Source organism: Ciona robusta, chromosome 5 (genome assembly GCF_009617815.1).
Source record: "Ciona robusta chromosome 5, ASM961781v2".
Lineage (NCBI taxonomy): Eukaryota > Metazoa > Chordata > Ascidiacea > Phlebobranchia > Cionidae > Ciona > Ciona robusta.
The window spans coordinates 5,728,665-5,742,913 of NC_143239.1; the positions used below are offsets into that span (position 1 = coordinate 5,728,665).

Below are 14,249 nucleotides of genomic sequence, written 5' to 3' on the forward strand. Positions count from 1 at the left end.
GCAAAGTAGAAAGCGGGTTCTATATTAGCGTTTAGCCAACACCGCCTCAGTCTTAGCATACAGCTTTTCTGGTCTATACCGCATCAGTCTTAGTGAAAAAGAATACAACAACTTGTGTTTGCATGATTTATTCCAAGAGTTTACTGAATGATTATTGCACTATTAGTAAGACTGGTTTTATGTTAAATATAACTACATCAGTTGCAGACAAGGTTATATGTTTTACTTTAAAGCCAATATGATTTTAGTTCAGATTTTTGTGTGTGAATATACCTGATGTACTAATATCTATAGAATCAGCTTGTAGGTTACGTTTTCTACGAGTTAGTCATATATGAAATCAAGTGCTTTTGTGCCGAAATTTGTTAAGACTATATAGTCACTACTTGGTCGAACGGTTACATGGTTACACTTCTCTAAATACTACGTGTGCTACATCACTTCGATGATTTCTAAAGCATCGGGAAGCGAAGATCTGGTGGGTAATCCTCGTGGAGAGAATCTGTAATATGAATAAATAAAAAAAATGATAGATATATTACCGTATTTCAAAAGCCTATAATCATTAGGTTTATTGCTAAAACTGCATATAGCTATTAAATGAATGAACGAATGAAATTTATCTCGTCGCTTCGGTCACGATAACGCAAGTTAACAAAAGCAAAAGGACAAGTATTAGTAACGGTAAAACAACCGCTGTTAAACAACTCTTTTGGGTAAAACAGAAAAAGAAATATATTTTTGATGTGGGAAAATTGGCCAATGTGTGCTTAAGTGTCCCGTCTTTTCCCACTCTACTAAAACGCTTTGTAAAAAAAATCTCACTCTTGGCTTAGTGAGATTTAGCAGTAAATACTTTGGCTTTAATTAAACAACCAACACTATTAACTTACCGCAGTTGCGAGTTATACCACACTGTGTGCACATATGGATGTCAATCTCGCCACAGAAGCAACCACCTTCGGCACAACAAGCACAATCCTTGCGTGTTTTATCAAAGGGACATTCACATCCGGTGGCTGCGGCAGTCCAGCCGTTGAGGAAGTACAAGTTTTCTGTAGGTATGAAAATAAAAAAATGATGTGTTATTAACTATTTATAGAAGCTAAGATTCAATGTGTTCCTTTTTCGTTGCAATACGTGAGGTTGATGGCAGATTAAAAACAGCGAATATTACTTTAATGGTTGGATAGTGTTATAGAAGTGATAATGGGATATTTTATAAACCTCATACTTGCTTACAGCATTGGCCGGTCTATCACGTTAAAGAATTTTATTTTCCTATTTCGGCAATAACGACGGACGCGTATATACTAGTAAAAAAGCACTTTGTACAGAACTTACCGCAGTCGAGTTGGTGTCGGTGTTCTCCAGATTTTTCAGTTCCTGGGATTTTATGTCCCATGGTGTTGACGCACCAACACTTGCTTCCTTCACATTGCTTGGCTTTGTATCTTCCTCTCAAGTCGCAACTCATCGGTTTCACCAAATCAGTGACCAATCTGCTGACACGTCGTGTTCGGTTGAAAAAGCAAGGCGCGGCCTCCTCTAAAAATAACCCAGAAATTATCAACGACATAGCATAACATAATTTTATTTACCTCCTAAAATACAATAATGAGGACAGATTTGCCCCGGTGTGGAGGGGCACGACAGTCGTTATAACACAGGTGTTCTTTTTCAAACACTTCGTGCCCGCTTACGAATTAACTTATTGATGGTAGCTCGAGCCTCGAACCCGTATAGTCTGGTCGAGTGACTTACCACACTTATTTAAACACTGTAAATTTACCAAGAACGTTTAATTTAGTGCGCCGAACACTTACTTTATGGTTATACAGTAGGGTGGGGAAAGATGGGACACCTTTTAACTCTATTTTCTCGTCCCATTTAGTATTAAACAAAAAACATCCAAAGAAATATAAAACCATATGCCATCTTAACGACTTCCATAGTCCGTTGTTAACTGTTTAAAACACGATCAGGATATTCGGATAGTATGTGCTAAACATGTCCCAATCCTCCCACCGTACTATATATATAGACACATTAACAACTCCACTCTGAACTCACCCATAATATCATACTTGCAGTCCTCTCCATAACCACACTGTACGCACTTATTGGGGTTCTTGGATGTACATTGGCATCCACCTTCGATGCAACAAGCACAATCAGCGGTTCTTGTTTTATCCCAATAACAAGGACATCCGGTGCGACTGACGGTCCATAAGTTGACGATTTCTAATCAAAAACAAGGTTAGTTATTGATATAGAAAAATATGGTTTTAAAACACAACCCACATTTATAATACATATAGGTCGTATCAGTATTTTGGCAGATTTATTAGTTTTGAGAGTTCTTTTTCGAGACCACCAGTATTGGATGTATGAATGAATGTAACTTATTAATTCTCGCGTGGCGGCAACGATATTCGTATGAATGCTGGTGTTTGTGTTGTCCACTTGATCATTATTGCAGATTTTTTAGGTGTATGGTAAACAATTGATACATTTTTAAACTATGTGCCCTGACTTGTATACATGGTAAAGCATTGAATTAGCATACATCATCCTCGTGAAAACTTTATACACCGTTTGCTTTATACATATAGTGGGGTGGGGGAAGATGGGACACCTTTTGACTCTATTTTCTCATCCCATCTAATAGTAAACAAGAAACATTTAGAGATTTATAAAACTATATCCTCACGACTCTTATAGACCATTGTTAATTGTTTAAAACACGATCAGGATTTTTGGATATTATGTGCTAAAGGTGTCCCATCTTCCCCCACCTTACTATATAAATAAGTAATATTTTCATATTATCAATTTACCCCTGCAGGTCTTTAGATCCTCAGTAAGATGGAAACCTTCCTCGCAGCTGCAATCGAAGGAACCTGGGTTATTCTCACAGTTGTGGTGGCAATCATGTGTTTCGGTTTCGCATTCGTCGATGTCTGGTAAGAGGGAAAAATAAATTTGAATAAAATACATTTAAACAAAACATTAAAAAAAAACACATTTAATTAAAAACTTAGACGACATTCTCAAAGACGAAATAAAATTGCAAAGATGCGTGTCAAAGTAATCTAAATATAGTCGGTTAGGATAAATTTGTACATTTTCCAGCATTCTCTATAAACAGAGAACATTCTAAGGATTTTATAACCGTAGCCTCACGACTCTAGAAGATCGTTTTTAAAAACCCGATTTAAAAATATGGGATATTAAGTGCTAAAGGTTTCGTATCTTATTACCCCACGATACTGTATGATAGACTACATACTTATAACTATGCTTACCGGTGCAATCAACACCATCGCCATGGTAACCTTCAACACAAGAACATTCATAACTTCCAATGGTGTCGTCACAGATCCCCAACTCAGCGTGGCAAGGTGTACCAAGCTCACATTCGTTGATGTCTATAATATATAGAACTTGGTTAAAAATATAGGTTTAAAACTGATGTTGTTTTAAAGTAAGATGGTTAGTCATTTTTATAGTTTATTTGGTAGTAAACAAAGAGTTTCGAGGTTACATAAACGTATACTATCCTCTCGACTTCAAAAGCACGTTGATGTTAATTGTTCCAAACACTATATCGGAAAATATAGAATACTATGTGTGTTGACGGTATTCGTCTTGCCATAAAACATAAAAGACGAACCGAAGTCACCCAGAACACAATTTCTCGAACTTAGTTTCCAACTCCTAAAACTTACTTTCGCACGAGGCTCCATTTTCCATGAGAGAATATCCAGCATTACACTCGCAAACATAAGATCCAACATTGTTGTTGCATGTGTGTTCGCAATCGTGAGTGTTCAACTCGCATTCGTTAATATCTTGAAGTATAAATGAACGAATTACAAAATGCATGCATGTATAAATTATTAAATATAGGAATGTATAAACAAGTGTATTTTTTCTGTTTTTGTTACTTGGTGGGCTGTAGCAATTGCTGTTAAAATTGTCCAACGCGTGGTAGCAGCATCGAGCTTCGTATACAACCTGTATGTTAGGGGCTAGCACTGCGCTTGACAATTAATTTATAAGCAAGGTGTTGCCACCTGTATCTAATAATCCCACGTACCCAAGCAAGACGCTCCGTCTTCCCCAAGCTCGTACCCGTTATCACAGAAGCATGTGAATGAACCGTCGGTGTTGGAGCATCCGTGGTCACAGTTGTGTGTAGACATCGCACATTCGTCAACGTCTGTAGTAAAGAGTTGAGTTAAATGAAAGCCACAAATTCTGTGTAAGCCACAGTGCATCTGGGATTTAGGTCAGATTTGGCTCGTTACCCCAACACCCTTGTATACGTTACGCTTTGAAATGAATGCTTTTACAGATTTACCTGGTATTTTGGCTATATACAGTAGGGTGGGGGAAGATGGGACACATATTGACTCTATTTTCTCATCCCATTTAATAGTAAACAAAAAACATTCAAAGATTTATAAAACTATACCCCCACGACTTTTATAGACCGTTCTTAATTGTTTAAAATACGATCAGGAAATTTGGATATTATGTGCTAAAGGTGTCCCATCTTCCCCCACCCTACTATATTATTCTAGCCACAAACGAGCATTAAAAAAGCTAGGCTAAATAATAGCTAGCTAAACGACATATATATATAATAAGCAACATATATATATTTACTCACTATAGAAATGACCAATTGAAGAAAACTCCTTATTTTAGGTAAAAAGGCGCAAAATAATGAAACTCACCCTCGCAGTTAAACTCATCCCCTTCAAGTTGATAACCTACATTGCAGTCACAGTCGTAGCCACCCGGTTTGTTGATGCAAACTTGTTCACAGATGTCAGTTTCTATGGTACATTCATCGGTATCTGAAATATATTGTTGTAAAAATTAGTGTTTTACTTAAAGTTTTCTCTGAATTTTTTTTATTTGATTGAATGTTAAAAAGCCGCAATTTGATTAATGAAAATCTTACAAAACTTTTAAAGGGTATGGCCAAAAATCTGCAACGATATAGCCTACTTCTAAACATATAACGTTACACTAAGGTTACACCATATATTATTGTTAAGCCTAAATCCAAGGTCGTTTCACTCTTAAAGAGTAGCATACACAATAAAACATAATAATTTCATATTTACTACAAAAACATTTTTTGAATATTTGTTTATTTTCACAGTAATTTACTAAATGTACCTTCACACTTCTTGTTTTCTGGTGCAATAAGTTGATACCCAAGCTCACACACACAGTGGTAGCTTCCAATAAGGTTGAAGCAAATGTCACAACCATGGTCGTCGCCCTCACATTCGTTGTGGTCTACAACAAATAGTAAATCGTAACAATCAGCGTATTATCAAAAACGTATATAATACGGCGTGTATAGTAGGGTGGGGGAAGATGGCACACCTTTTTATATTGTTTTCTCGTCTAATTTAACATATAATAAACGTATCTAATTACCCACGAAGCAACATACGTGGTAACTCGTAAGCGGGCACGAGGTGTATGAAACAGAACACCCGTGTCATAACAACTGCTGTCGTTGCTCCGCTACCCGAGAATAAATAAGTTACATTTATGATAATTTAGCTTATTCGCTATAGTGGTTCCTTTACCTGTGCAAGTGAAGCCGGTGTCATCAAGCTTGTAACCGGCAGGGCAGTCGCATTCAAAGCTACCGACCGTGTTGATGCAGATGTCAGAACATCTGTGGGTCTCTTCAGTACATTCATCAATATCTTCGGAGCAGCTGAATACGAAAGGTACAAGCATAAGGTGGGTGTACGAAAGACTTAATTCTATATTTCTTTTTTGTTTCGGTATTCGTTGGATTTTAATTATTTCGTTACCAGAATGCTCCAACTTCGTAAGTACTGAGGGATCAGGGTCAGATTCACGGAAAACTTAGCGGTTACGAATTCAATAATTTATTATATTTATATTGTTACAGGCATATGTATATTGGTCTCTAATGTGCGTGTCTCGCGCTGTAGAAAATTAAGATGTCAGGTGTATGTCTTCCTTATTAAACACAATACGGCGGAATGTAATGTTTAGTTCAGGCTAAAATTGATTAAAACTTATAGCTTGAAGAGTTTTTTTCCACGTTTATAAGTGTATATGAATGACTGTAACTTGCTCTATATCCCCGCGTGGCGGAAACGACAGTCGTTATAACACATGTGTTAATACACCACACGCCAGCTTACGAGTTACCATGTATGTTACTTTGTATATTATAAGAGCCATAGTAAGAAAGACCTAAGTTTGAAACGAAATTGATTTGAATATACAGCACATACCTGGTGCCTTTGTACCCTTCGCTGCATGAGCATACGTTCACATCGGTTTCCGCAACGCAAACGCCGTTGACGCATTCATCGCAAACAGCTGTTAAAACCGGGAATAATTAAAACATTAAATAACTGCTACCTTTGGAAACGCAAAGCGGTAAAACAATACAGTGTATAATTAATCTAATTACACGGACGCCTACTCGTACGTTATATTAATTGAATTAGGTTTTATTGTTATATTGCCATTGTAAAGAAAGTCTAATAATTAAACGTAAAGTTAGCCTAATGTGGTCGCCATATACGACCGCTGATCTAATTAACTTACGTTCTGCGCACACTGGGCCTTGAAAACGTTCAGTACATTGGCAGGTGTTCGGTTCAACGCATTCTCCACCGTTAAGGCAGTTGTACTCGCAAATTGCTGAATTAAAAACAATTAATATTGTTAGCGCGCATATAGTGAAAAGGTGGCGCAATTTGGTCTGAGTGTCCGTATGAACTCTAGTTTCGTTCCTTTTATAGCAGATTGTAAATTAAGTATTAACACCATTGTATAACATTTTAGTTGGACACACATTTTAAACAATTTTGCTGTGTTACTCTTTTGGGCCTGCCAAGAGCTTTTGCTAAATCAGTGGGCGTTCGCTTTCGGAAATACTGAGCTATACTATATTTTTGACCGGCAATACTGCCAATATGTACGTACGTTGGCAGTTGAAACCATCACCCAGGTAACCTTCGAAACAAGCGCAGGTGAAAGAACCATCAGTGTTGCCACAATCGGCTTGGAGGTGGCACGGGTTGTTGTCGCATTCGTTGATATCTAAAAAAGGCAACACTACGTTCATATATAGTGAGAGAAGATGGGACACCTTTAACACATAATAATATCCAAATAGCCTGATCGTGTTTTAAACAATTAACAACGGTCTGTGGAAGTCGTAAAGATACGGTTTTATAATTTATTGAACGTTCTTTGTTTCCTACCAAATGATAAGAGAAAACTAAATGAAAAGGTGTTCCATCTTCCCCCACCCTACCATACCTTGATACATATTTTGTATTTATCTCTTTGAATATATAAGCAAAGATCCATATCCTTTATACGCAATTAGGTAATACGTTAAGCTAGCATAACACCCTGGTCCCGTGCCAAGCATACACAAATATTGTATCATAGCCTACTATAACATTTATATGTTGTGCTTACCGTTGCATGCTTTGCCGTTTGAGTCCAGTAAGTAACCACTACCGCATGAACAAGTGTATGAACCCTCGTTATTTGTGCATTGTTGGTCACATTCATGTCCACTTACGCATTCGTTGGTATCTGGAACAAGATTGTAAATTTGTATTAATAAGAGACTGAAGATTAAATGTCAACATATACATACCCGGTGGGTTGTTGGGACAGTTTATATAAAAACTCTTGAATGAATGAATGAATTTACCTAATTTATCCTCACGTGGCGGAGAATCGAGTCGTTATAACACGGGTGTCCTATATATAATACACCATCGTGCCAGTTTTATGAGTTATCACATAAGTAAATTCGTGCGTGATTTTTTTTGTAATGGATTGCTGACAAGTTGTACAAGCCATACTCACCAACACATGCAGTGGTAGTAGATGAATGATAGCCGGTGTTGCATGTGCAAGTATACGATCCTTCATTGTTGTTGCAAGTGTGGATTCCGCAAGGGTTAGAATCGCATTCGTTGTCGTCTAAAAATAATTCTGAGTTATTTAAATTGTATAGTACTGCGGGTGGGATAGGACAACTCACTAAAACAAACAAATAGGCTGATCGTGGAGTCGTAAGCATACGGTTTTTAAATTCTTATCGCCGTTTATTTGACGCATATAGACTACAGTTGTTTATAACTGTAAGTTGGGGTAAGATGGTCCATGTTTTCATTCTCCTTTATCGTCCCATTTGGGAGTAAACAAAGTATATTTACATAATTATATAACCGTAACCTCAAGGTTCTATAAAGGTATCTATCTCACCTCACAGTAACAGTAAAATCATTTGATAACATACACGAGCTTTTGCGGCCGTTTTAACTAAAAAGCGTCTTACCTTCGCATGCGAATCCGTCTGAGGCAACGTTGTAACCCGCTGGGCAGGAACAGCTGTAACTACCATGGTTGTTGACACACCCAGACTCGCATTGGTGAGTTCCGAGCTGGCATTCGTCTTTGTCTGTGTATAAATGAACGAATGTAACTTGCTTTATCCTCACATGGCCGGAAAATGACAGTCGTTATAACACGGATTTTTTGTTTCATGCACCTTATGTCGAGTGGGCACGTATAGTGACTTTGTGGGTGATTGTTTTTGTCTGTGTGGCCGATAATTTTTACTGGTGACTGGGTTTAAGGTAAATATGCAAACTACTATGCGGTCGCGATGAATAGGTTATTTATATGTAGAAACAGCGAGGTAAAGCTATTGGGTAAAAAGTACGTTCGTTTGTTTGGTGAAACCAGGAAACTTAAGGGGATTAGGATGTCACGCTTGGTAGTAGTTGTTTTAATTGCCATGTTGTTATAATCGAACTACTGCGGTACTGAAGTGTAGTCGTCTCTGTGGCGCAATGGATTAGCGCGCTGGACTTCTAATCCAGAGGTTCCGGGTTCGAGTCCCGGCAGGGATGATAATTTGTTTGTTTTGCGCGCTGGAATTCTGTTCCAGACGTTCTGGGTTCGAGTCCCGGCAGAGACAATATGCCGTGTACCTTCGCAATCTTTTCCGTTGATAAGAGTCATTCCGCTTGGACAACTGCACTCGAACGACCCGGCTGTGTTGGAGCATGTCTCAGCGCAGTTGTGGGTACCGGCGGTACATTCGTCGACATCTATGTAAGCATACTAATTTAAAAAATCAAAATGGCGTCGAAACACCGACTTTTCTCGTACTCTTGATAGTAAACAAATAATATTTAACAGTCGTTATAAGACCAAGGTTTGAGCTACAACTATACTCAAAAGTCTCAAAAAAGCACTAAAGCCACACATAAAAACACAAAATTTATATAATTTACCTCATATTGAGTTGTGTTTAATTAAAGTAGATTAGAATATACTTAAAAGAAATTCTCACCAGTACATGTGATTCCGTGTTAAAAAAGTGTCAAAAAACGTGCGGCTGCTAAAGCCAAAAATTAAAAACCAAATTTATTTGAATTAACTCATAGTAGTCGAGTTGTATTTAGTTGAAGTAAGTTAGAATATACTTCTCACCGGTACATGTAACTCCGCCGTTAAGTGAAGAGTAACCAGAGTTGCATGAACATGTGAAACCTGGTGTGTTGTCAGTACATACATGGGCACAGTTATGCGTGTTTGCAGTGCACTCATTGATGTCTGTGTGATAAATTAAAACGTCAAAGTATAGGATTGTCGATAGTTTATAATAAACATGGCGCAGCCTATATGAAGAATATGATTTTCATCTCGAACGATTCAGTTTAAAACTAAAATCATGTTAAGTGATATCAGAAGGTTAATCCGAGGTTTATAAAACAAGCGAATGGTTATTTTTTTTAAACCAAAGTTTTCCTAATGAGATTGCAACCAGCCAATTATGGCCTAAATCCGAAGTCCCTGCGTATGGTTTACGGCTTACGCCATAGCACGTCACCCAAGTTAAAAATAGTTACTATAACAATAAAATATTTTTACGTATTTTCGGATTTTAAACTAAAAAATGCCACATACTTTCGCATTTGTTTCCACCGACTAGTTGGTAACCGGAGTTACAGCTACAAGTGAAGGATCCTACGGTGTTTGTGCAAGTATGGTCGCAGTTATGCGCGCCTGATGTACACTCGTTCACATCTGTAGAGATACAATTAAGATTCGTTGTTAAAACACCTGTTGTTCAAATCTGAAACATTCATCTGCGACATGTTCTAGGCAAAATTTAGTATAGTAGGGTGGGGTAAGATGGGAAACCTTTAGCACATAATATATCCAAATATCCTGATCGTGTTTTAAACAATAAACAACGGTCTATATATAGGAGTCGTGAGGATACGGTTTAATAATTCTTTAAATGTTTACTACCAAATGGGACGAAAAACAAATAATGAAAAGGTGTCCCATCTTTCCTCGCCCTACTATAGGCTGAAATTGAAATAAAAAATAATGCCTTTTTTACACGTTGTTTAAACAAATCACGATTAAATTTTAATTACAAACGACATTCTCAAGTTTCTCAATTAAAGTACTTCCGTTTTTGTTTTATTTAAATAAATGAGTGTAAGTTTTATTTACCTGTGGTGCATCCGACATTTATGCCACTGTAACCGGCTTTACAAGTGCATGTGTTAGCGGCGGTGCACGTACCGCGGTTCCCACAGTCGTAAGAATACAGGCAAACATCTGCAAAAAGAATCAAGATCAGACGGTTTGTGAATGCGACAAATCTTTGTTGTGAAATATAAGTTTAAAAAACAAAGCATTAATGGGACTAGACACGGCCTACTAGAGGTATAGGCCGTGGACTAGATATATATTATATATTAATTCACGTAACTAATAAGAGAACACAAACGGTGCATGAAAAAGAACATCCGTGTTATAATGTCTATAAGGGGGTAATAGGCCAAATCTGGCCTAAATCCTAGGTCCTCACGGACCTTACCCCTACAGAATAGAACGTCTATAAAGACAAATCAGACACATTATTTTATTCAGTTATACAAACAAGTCAAGTTATATAGGAGTAGTTTACTTACAAGTATTGCACCCAGTGCTTGACCCCGTATATCCACTGTAACACTCGCAGTTTCCAGGCGATGTTTTACATTTTCCTCTGCTACCACATGCGCGGGATCCGGAACATATCGCTAAAGATGAATAAATGAATAAAAAAAGTGCCACTTCGATAACGTTCGGTAAATTTAAAACGAAGATCGATAAACTTAAAAAAAAAACGAAAAAGACGGGCAGTAACGGTAAAACAACAGTTGTTAAAACACGCTTATTGATAAAACAGAAAAAGAAAAAACGTTTTGGATAAAAGGCGTGACCGTTACAAGCTTAATTATTGTTAATTCTTTATTTTCCACATTCATTTTGGACGGCGACAGTAAAAGAGTTATACAAAATGCACAAAACAAGGACTTACGAACAAGACATCGGTTTCTCGAATCGTATTGCCAACCCCCACAGCATTCGTAGTAATAATCGTAGCCGCTGAAGCCCATGAAGTTGGTCTAGAAAATACAGAAATGCTTCTTTTAAACAGCTCCTAACGATAGTTGGTTAGAGTATACGATGGTCCATGTTTTCATTCTGTTTACAACCCATTTGGTAGTAAACGAAGAACAGTCAAAGAATTATCAAACCGTATCCCCACGACTCCAATAGACCGTTGTTATTTGTTCAAGACACGATCGGGATATTTAAATATTATGTGCAAAAGGTGTCCCATCTGACCCCACAGAACAAAATATATAGCATTTTATTGTGCGATTAGTTGGCTGTTAAAATATTTCACTTATTGGCGAAAGTGTTAATTTTGTTTTATTTTAAAATCACGAAAGTTCCATCAAAATACATGGGAAAGAATAAACATATTGCGGTAGTGAGGCAATTAAGTATAAAACGTACCTCAGAATTCTTCTTTTTGTAATCTCCACATTCGTTTGTTCTGTAGTTTTTTATACAATGTATGAACATAACATGATTTATTATTTTTTGCTTTAAAGAAGATAACGAAGTCCAAATTATCAGCCATAAATAAAAAAATAAAAAACGATCCAAAAAATAATAACCCACATATATAACTATAATTAAAAGCGTGATTGATATATATACGATTAACTTACATTGAGTATTTAATATTTTTATTTAAAACAAATTACTATGCAGTTGGAAAGAATGAATAAATGAATGAAACTTAAAAAAAAACGGCTATGCATACACCTCGTGCCAGAGTACGAGTTACCATGTGTGTTACTTTATGAGAAAATGTGCGCAGTCAAATTTACTAGTAATTTAGTTTTGCTCACCCTTTATCCGGAACATTTAGCTGAACGTCAAAAACATCATCAGCGATAATCTCAACTACGTCTCCCCCGGCTTGCCAAATCGCTTTTCCTGCGTTTGCAAAAAAATTGCCGATCGAGGAAAAGAACCTGAAAAAATTCTTCATTTAGTACTGTGGGGTAAGATAGAACGCTTTTAGCACATAATATACAAATATCCTAAACGTTTTATGAACAATTAACAACGGTCTATGAAAGTCGTAAGGATATACGGTTCTATAATTCTTTAAAGGATTTTTGTTTGGTACCAAATTAGACGAGAAAATGTAATGCAAAGGTGAACCATCTTCCCCCACCCTACTGTATATAATAGTCAGTCTAATCAAATTTAGTCGACATGTTAAAGTCAAGTTCTTGTCGTTTTAACACAAGAGCTTTTGCTTAAAATTAGGCAGTCACTGTAGAACACTGATGAAGTGATAAAAATAAATATACATGCCGAAAACATTACAGTACTTAAAACTAATACATAAGTTTATATTTATCAATGACTGGATTTCGACCAGACTATATAGCACACTGCAGTAAATTTTGTTGCTCTTTTATCTGAACTAAAATGGTTCTATAAGTTTGACGTCAGAAATCTAAATTTTAATGCATATTTACGCGTCTGTTCCCGGAGCCATTGTGCCAATCAAGACGGCGGTCACGAGGATAAGGCTGAACAATTTCATGCTGAATTCGTAGTGTCCCAGCAGCTAGAATAACGAAACTTTTCAAGAAGTATAACTCTTATATAGAGCCCCTTTCGCTAACGAACAATGTACGATTAGTTGCTATTGACGAAATGCGTCTGAATGACGAAAATTAAGCCAAATTGAAATTAAAGCTATTTTTGATTGTGGTGTTTTTGAACTACCGTTCGGCAGAGCGCTTTTTACAAATTAAACTTTAATTGATTATTTGTTTTTCTAGAAAATTAAAGGTTCCGGTTTTTGTTTTAGGGTTACGCGGAACGCTCTATTTGCACGGTGATTTTATGAAAGAAATTGATTACATTATAGGTCTCGTAAGAACGCGTGCGCTTAATTTTAATCACGAAAACATTGTTTAATTTTTGTGTTTATTTGCTTTCATGTTTACCAGTCTATGCAGCCTTTTGGTGCGAGCACTGACGCCGCTTTCGGCAGGATGTTTAACCTCTTTATACGTGAGTGAGATCTTGCAGCCTGACACTCCATGGGGCCTGAGATTTAGGAGAATGAAAACATGAACCATATTACCCCGACTTACAATTTTACTTGTATTTATCAAACAGGTAGATTTAATTTATTTCGTATAATATTAAATAAAGTTTTACGAAATATAGTACGTAACGGACCAACGAAAGTATCGATTCAATTAACAGCATTCTTCTGTATAATAACAATACCGGCGTATCGCGTTACCAGGTTTACGCTGTTAACGCTTGTTAACATGGATACATTTGTATCATCTTTATAATAACAACGTTTTAGCCCGTAGCTCGTTTGTATTGCCCAATAGTTAAATGTACTCAAACCCAGTGCTGTAAAACATCGGTGTCATGCTTTTTTTAATGTTGAAAAAAATCCGGGGTGATATTTGTAATTTAGAGTTACACTTATTAAACATTGGTGCAATTAGAAACGTTTTTAATTAATGTGATGTATGCAGTTTATTTTTGCTCTACCTGTTTGTATAGTCATCTAGTAGCGGGGCGGGGAAACTGGGTTGTTAAAACATAAGATGTCACACATTTTTCAAAAGTTAGAGGAACATCTCACCATATTCCTATACACCATAAACGTTACGCCTCTGCTTAAAGTAAGGTTAAACATGCATAGATCTATATTACTATACGCCAAAGGGGCAAAATGGGACAGACCTGCTGATTTTTCTGTTACAATACTATGTAAGTACACAAGATCG

The 14,249-nt window shown here is 36.8% G+C and overlaps 1 protein-coding gene and 1 non-coding gene across 2 annotated transcripts; one reads left to right on the forward strand and one right to left on the reverse strand.

The window, feature by feature from the left end:
• Window positions 1-112: 112 nt before the first annotated feature.
• Window positions 113-13,117, reverse strand: LOC149735968 (uncharacterized). Its single transcript, XM_089877788.1, has 26 exons — window positions 12,966-13,117; window positions 12,324-12,449; window positions 11,923-11,962; window positions 11,438-11,525; window positions 11,046-11,156; window positions 10,582-10,689; window positions 10,024-10,143; window positions 9,547-9,669; window positions 9,042-9,161; window positions 8,384-8,506; window positions 7,909-8,025; window positions 7,510-7,629; window positions 7,006-7,122; window positions 6,625-6,720; window positions 6,306-6,393; window positions 5,619-5,752; window positions 5,197-5,319; window positions 4,746-4,868; window positions 4,103-4,225; window positions 3,732-3,854; window positions 3,309-3,431; window positions 2,841-2,963; window positions 2,074-2,244; window positions 1,345-1,548; window positions 894-1,055; window positions 113-502 (listed from the first exon to the last, which is right to left on the reverse strand). Exons 1-26 carry the CDS (start codon window positions 13,031-13,033, stop codon window positions 453-455), a joined length of 3,024 nt encoding a protein of 1,007 aa, XP_089733914.1. The 5' UTR covers window positions 13,034-13,117; the 3' UTR covers window positions 113-452.
• Window positions 8,887-8,960, forward strand: Trnar-ucu (transfer RNA arginine (anticodon UCU)). Its single transcript has one exon. It is a non-coding gene; the product is annotated as a tRNA-Arg (tRNA).
• Window positions 13,118-14,249: the final 1,132 nt, after the last annotated feature.